General features: G+C 40.7%; 1 protein-coding gene across 1 annotated transcript in view; it reads right to left on the bottom strand.

Moving 5' to 3' along the window:
* Positions 1–6,362, bottom strand: part of Iqgap2 (IQ motif containing GTPase activating protein 2) — a 314,540-nt gene that overhangs the window by 99,142 nt on the left and 209,036 nt on the right. Inside the window, exon 14 of the mRNA XM_012517419.2 lies at positions 6,051–6,175. Within this exon, the coding sequence (XP_012372873.2) occupies positions 6,051–6,175 (125 nt within the window). The remainder of the gene's footprint in view (positions 1–6,050; positions 6,176–6,362) is intronic.

Here is a 6,362-nt window from a genome sequence, read left to right as displayed (position 1 = left end):
AAACATTTAATTTTCTGAATATTGCTTAATCTTAATTTTTGTTCTAAGATTTATACTGTATCTTTGACTTACAATTTATTTAAAAGACATTGTATGATATCTTCTCCTAGTATTAGAAACTTTAAAAGTATATTTCCATTTTCTGTTGACTTAAAAAAAAAGAGATTTGTACGTAAAAAAAAGAAAACCAAGCTTGAATGTCATCTTGGTCTTCTAAATATGTACCATTTCTAATGTTGTATCAATTATTACTACACTCTCTTTAAAACAAGGTTTTTAAAAAGGTAAAAAGAGACAAGAACAAAATTTAAGGTTTCTTGAAGGCAAGCGGTAATATTCAATCATATGTCCAATCGTACATAACTGGATCTGCTGATATGAGCAGCAGATTTAACTATAAAAATGAGTAATATATCAACCATTGTTGGTCAGCTGTTCTTGTTTTGAAAATCTGTAACATATGTATTGTTGTATGTTGCCTTGCTTCTGTCTTTGTTTATATTTTTTGTTCTTGCTTTTGTTTTTACTCTTCAAAATAAAAAAATAAAATTTTGAAAAATAAAAAAAAAGAATTTAAGCAGATATTTTTTAAAGAAGATACACAAATGGCTAATGAGCACATGAAAAGATGTTTCACATCATCAGTCTTTATGAAAATGTAAGTTCACTTTGTACCCACTAGGAGGGAGGGTTATAATAGAAAAGACAGTTACAAGTGCTGACAAGAACATGGAGAAATTGAATCCATCCTACACTGCTGGTGGGAAGGAAAGGTGATTCGGTCATTCTGGAAAACAGAAAGGTCCTTAAAATATTAAACACAGAATTACCACATAACCCAGCAATTCTACTTCTTTTTTTTATGAGCAGAATATATTTATTGAGAGAAAGAAAGCTCCTGTCCAAGATAGAGACAGGAGGGGGGGCCCAAGCGGGTAGTTCCCCCTATACTTCTAACTGTATGCTCAGATGAAAATACATGTCCACATAAAAACATATACAGAAATGTTTATTGTAGCAATTTTTTTTTGTATTTTAAGGAAGGGTCTACGGAGTGTTCAGGGCCTCACTACTAGATGGGACTTGTACTGATCCACTTGCTTACACCTCCCAAGAGCTAGGATTACAGGTGCGCACCACCACACCTAATCTCAATTGCCATCTCAGCATGCCCCGGAGGTGGGGCCAGCACAGCAGGCCCAGGGATTGAACCCCCAGCCCCACCACCTGCTTGCAGGTGCTTTAATCTGCTGAGCTATTTGGCTGGCCTTTATTATAGCATTATTTATAATAGTTAAAAAATAGAAACATCAAATTTCCACCAAATGATGAAAGAGAAAACAAATGTGAAGCCATAGGCTGGACTACACTGGAATGGAAAATAAAGTATATTGGTACATGACACAGAAAGGGTGAACCTTGAAAATGAAGAGACACAAAAGGCCAGTTAGACTGCAGAAGCATGAATTTTTTAGGATATATGAGTTATATTTTAATAAAACTACCATTAAAAGGGGAGGCATAGTTTTTCTCATTTAATTTCTACTATCTTTAACGCACCAAGTGACCTTAAACTATAAGGCTCAACAATTTTTCAGATGGACAGCAGAAGGGGCCCCATTTCCAGAGTACACTCATTTAAACATGATGAAAGTCCTGTCAAGATATTAGATGATGGAATCACGAAACAGCAGAGCTGGGAAAGTGGAAGGGAGAGATGCTCAGAAAGGGAAACAGAAGGACAAAGCTGTTTGGCTATTCCTTCTATTTTATTCTTCAGATTATTCTAGCACTACTAAATGGTGCCCAAACACTGTTCACACTCAAGCAGTTCGCTGCAGTAGTGATAAGCAGCAGAGTGAAGAACTGCACAGTATCACCTAGTACTGTTTCACAGAGCTCTGTATAATGACAGAAAAGCCCTTTCTGTGCTACCCCAACCATCAGCCCCAGGTACCATCTGAGCACACAACATGTGGTTAGTGTCCCTGAAGAGACAAATTTAAGCTTTAATTACATTACGTGTAAGTACTCACATATGGCTGGGACATATACGCAGGCTTTGTAGAAATAAACATAGTGCGGCATATTTTGGGACACTTTTCAAGTTCAAATACAGAGAATTTCACACATTATTTATGTAACAGGTAACTATCACCTGGAGCCCTATTTTACAAATGAGCTGAAGGATGAGGAAGAACATCTTGTAGGTTAATTTCTACCATCTTTAACACATCCAACGACCTCAGAATATAAACTATAATGCTCAAGAATAAAAGGTATAGAAGCAAAGCTATGAAGTCTGAACAGTTTATGGAAGCCTCAAAACAGTGGACTTGGAAGCCATGTCTCACGCTCCCATATTATTAAAAGTAAATTAGCACTTAGTCATAAAATAAGGCAGTGTATTTGTATCTGCACACATCCATTCCTACACACACAGGCATGGTAGGCGGGAACGGTTCAGTGCTGACCAGCAACAGCTAGTAAGGAAGCTAGCCACTATCAAGCAATGAACCAAGAAAATTTTTAAGTTTTATAAAGTATATCTTGATGTTCAAATTAAGGTAAGATATTGAGCTAATTATTAGAAGAAATCCCCATAAATACCACCTTGCTAAGAATGCAAATACTTATCCATAATAGGCAAAGCAAAAGCTAAAGCTCCTGGAAGTTACTCCAGACTGTGGTCCTTAAGCCCTGTACACACATCCCAACAGCCGATCACCTGGCAGTGAGTGCATTCCAGCTGACGTGGTGGGAATCACCTGCGCAAGCTCTGGGCGTGTCTCTAGGAGGCCACACAGCTGAGGTCATAGTAAATGACCTCACAGCAGCTGACAGCCCAATTCTCCTGCCCCTACTCCTGCACATCTGCCTCACATTCTGTGTTTGTACAAGTAACAACAACAACAACAAAGCCATATGAACAAAGACTGCTGAGCCTCAGCCCATGATTCGACGCTTACTTCTTTGAATCAGAGTGTAATCCTGTCATATTTCAGGTGGTTATCCTCTGGGAACTCCTATATTTAAGACAGTGGATGAAGTAACTTATAAGGATGGTGCCTATCAAATATAAAAAGTGAAATTTCAAATATGAAAACTCCCTTGTTTAGGCTACACAGCTAAAGTAATGTTCTCCTATGTGTTCCATTATGCTTAGATGGCACCTTAGTACCAGCATCTTTTTTTTTTTTTTTTTTTTTGGCAGAACTGGGGATTGAACTCAGGCCGTTGCACTCACCAGAGAGCACTTATCCCACTGAGCCATCTCTCCAGCCCCCTATGTGTTCCATTATGGAAAGTGAGCTTTTAGGTAAGACATTCAAAGAGCAGACAAGGCTAAGGAAACGCAGGTAGCGGTCCTCTTGGGAGGCCACCTTCCTGCTGTGTTTTCCTCAGCTGCACACCGGGCTGTCACAGGCCACAAGGCAGTTCTCAGTGTGTCTCCTTTAGACCACTATTACAGGATATAAATCCTATCGATCCACGATAGCACATTCTGTAAAAGTGAGCTTTTTACGCAATTACTTACACATGTGACACCTAACTTAGCATTTCAGGAAATTTAAACAAAAATACTTCAATTGAAAAGAAGGTGCCATGGGCTGCATCTAGGTGCCCGCCCCCCAAGCCTCATGTAGTCATGCCACGACTTTCAGAGTTTGTGATTAATTCATGATCCAATGCTGGGATTATGGGTGTGAGGGTCATTCCCGCCCTGGGGTGGGTAATCTGCTTACAATGTGAGGAGGAAAGAGAGAGAGAGAGGCTTGCTAGAAGCTGCAGCCACTGCCTCTCCCTTTGCTCTTTACTGTTTTCCACTGTCATAAACTGCTGCCTTCTGCCATGTGCCACTCTGCCTTGGAGCCAGCTGAGTACAGACTGAACTCTCCACTAACTGTGAGCTAAATAAACCTTTCCTTACTTAATTGTAAGGCTGGGGAGATAGCTCAGTAGAATAAGCACTTGCCTGGCAAGAGCAGGGTCCTGAGTTCAATCCCTGGTACTGAAAAAAAAAAAAAAAAAGAACTTCCTTAATTGTAGATATTGGTTATTTTGTCCCAGCAATGAGAGAAAAGTAACTGAGACAGAGGGAAAAATAAAATCAAGCCAAAACACAGGTATAGTTGACACTCTGTTATTAAAGTTCCCAAATCCTAGAACAGAAGAGTCCATCTCTGAGGTAACCACCCTGATGGCTGCTTGTGTCCTTGGCAACGAGATGTTTAAAAGAGGCACAATTGAGGCCCAGTGCTCTGTTCCCTGCACAGTAACTCAGCAGTGAAGATACCTGGATGGGCTGAAATCTCAGCTGCCAAGAGACTTGTATAGATAACATCCTCATAAGGCTGCTGTCTTTTAAAGTTGCACAGATGTCACTCAGTTTTTTTCTGGCAAAGCAAAGGATCTACCTGACATGTGCCAGTGGCACCCCCATCTTGGTCAGGAGGACAAAGGAGCCAGGGCTCCTTAGCACTGGGAACAGAATTCTGCCCCTTCACCCGGGTGACCAGGGTACGCCAGGCCTGGACTCAGGTGGTAAGGAAGCAGAGAGCTAGGAAGGCAGTGGAAATTGATTTTTCACTTTGCCGACTGAAGTCAGAAGTGGGGGGCATCAGCCATCATGCCAGACCCCAGAAGCAGGAGACAGGGTGTGGAGATGGGGTCCAGAGCAGGGCAGAGGGCCAGGGGCTGTTCTGTGCCAGCATTCACCAGGCAGGGGCTCACTCCCCCAAACATCTGCTCTACTCAGTGCTTCTCTCTGCATTAACATCTGGCAAGAGTCAGAGAGCTGAGTGGGCTGCATCTCACTGCAGAGGTTTCAAATGCCTCTCTGGCAGGAAACACAGAAAATCAACAGAAAACTTTGTGTTGCCTAAGAGAAAATTCAGATGTGTATAAAACTTGAAAAAAGCAAAATTAAGAAAGTGTGCAGGGATTACTGTCTCTATGGTGCTTCTGGTGCATACTAGGTTAGGGCAGTGTACCTGTATCTTATTTCATGGTAGGACCCCAGAGTCAAAAGATGTTCAAAAAATGAAAAAACAAAGAGGACCTTGATTTTTGGCATGGTGCTCACAGGAAATAGCAAATCAAAGCAAGCAAACTATGTAAAGGCAATTAACTAACAAAATCAGATGCTTTATTTCAACATGATTTTCCAAAGTTAGACACAATGTTAGCAGACTCAGCCTGAGACCTTATCTCAACACTAGGACAAGACACCGGAAGCCGGGAGAGAAGTTTCCTCTGGCTCTACCAGTCATTAAGCTCATAGCAAGTGAGCTGCTGATCCCCAAGGCACAGATGGATGGAAGTCAATGATGCTAGCAATTCCATATCCACTGTTGCTAACAAGTCCAAGAGCTTGGAAGCCAAAGAAGAGGGTGTTGGCTTGCTTTTTATGATGAAGAAGACCATTTAAAGCTTGAATTTTGGACATTCATGCTACAGAAAAGCAGTGAATCTATTGATTGCTGAAGTCACACAGCCCCTCCTTCTCCACTCTGTTTTTATAAGCAAGAGGCAAAGGACAAGGAATCAAGGGAACATTCAAGAAAGCTTGCTTCAGGGCATCTCCTCTTGGGCTTGCTCCCTTTTCGTGCTTCCTGGTCAGAAGTTTAGAAGCCCAGCACATCAACATGATTTATGATCACTGAGCTAGGTTGCATTCTAAGTCCTTCATTTGTAGAGCAAGAAAATATGTCAAGTTTCAGGAAGAGGCCCAAAAGAAAGGCTGAAATTAAGTCATGGGCTTAAAAAAGCTAAGTTATCTAGAATAGCCTTTTGTAGATAAAAAAAAATAATTAGGTATTCTGCTTATGAATTTTCTTCTATCCTTTTATGTTTTTTTTGAGTATGCCTTGTAACATTTATAATATGTTGCTAGACAGGCATAAGTTTATATATAAATGTAGCGAATGAGGAGTGCATCCACATAAGCTTCCATGAGCAAAAACTTGCAACTTTAATGTAGAAAATTATTTTGTCTAGATACATTATTCTTCCACTAAGCTAGAAAAAGGAAAGTGGCTCATACTTACGGTCATTTTCTTCTTGAATCTGAGCATTAATCATATCAATACAATTCTGAATCTCATTCCAGCTTAAATTATCTTGCCCTTGGGCGGAGGCCTCTAGTTTAAAGGAAAGCAGTGCATTCGCGTAACTGTGGGAGACAACACAAGGAAGACCCCAGTCAGACATCCATTCATTCTCCTCATGTTACTTATTTTGTTTTGTTTTAAAATTTTGAGACAGGGGGCTGGTGAGATGGCTCAGTGGTCTAAAGCACCTACTTAGAACAAGCTTAGCAAAGCACAGGGACCGCGGTTCAATCCCCCAGCACCACATGC

The sequence above is a fragment of the Octodon degus genome, unplaced genomic scaffold (assembly GCF_000260255.1).
Source record: "Octodon degus isolate 3935 unplaced genomic scaffold, OctDeg1.0 scaffold00177, whole genome shotgun sequence".
Taxonomy (NCBI): Eukaryota; Metazoa; Chordata; class Mammalia; order Rodentia; family Octodontidae; genus Octodon; species Octodon degus.
Note: the sequence above shows the minus strand (reverse complement) of the source record. Positions and strands in the feature narration are given on the sequence as shown.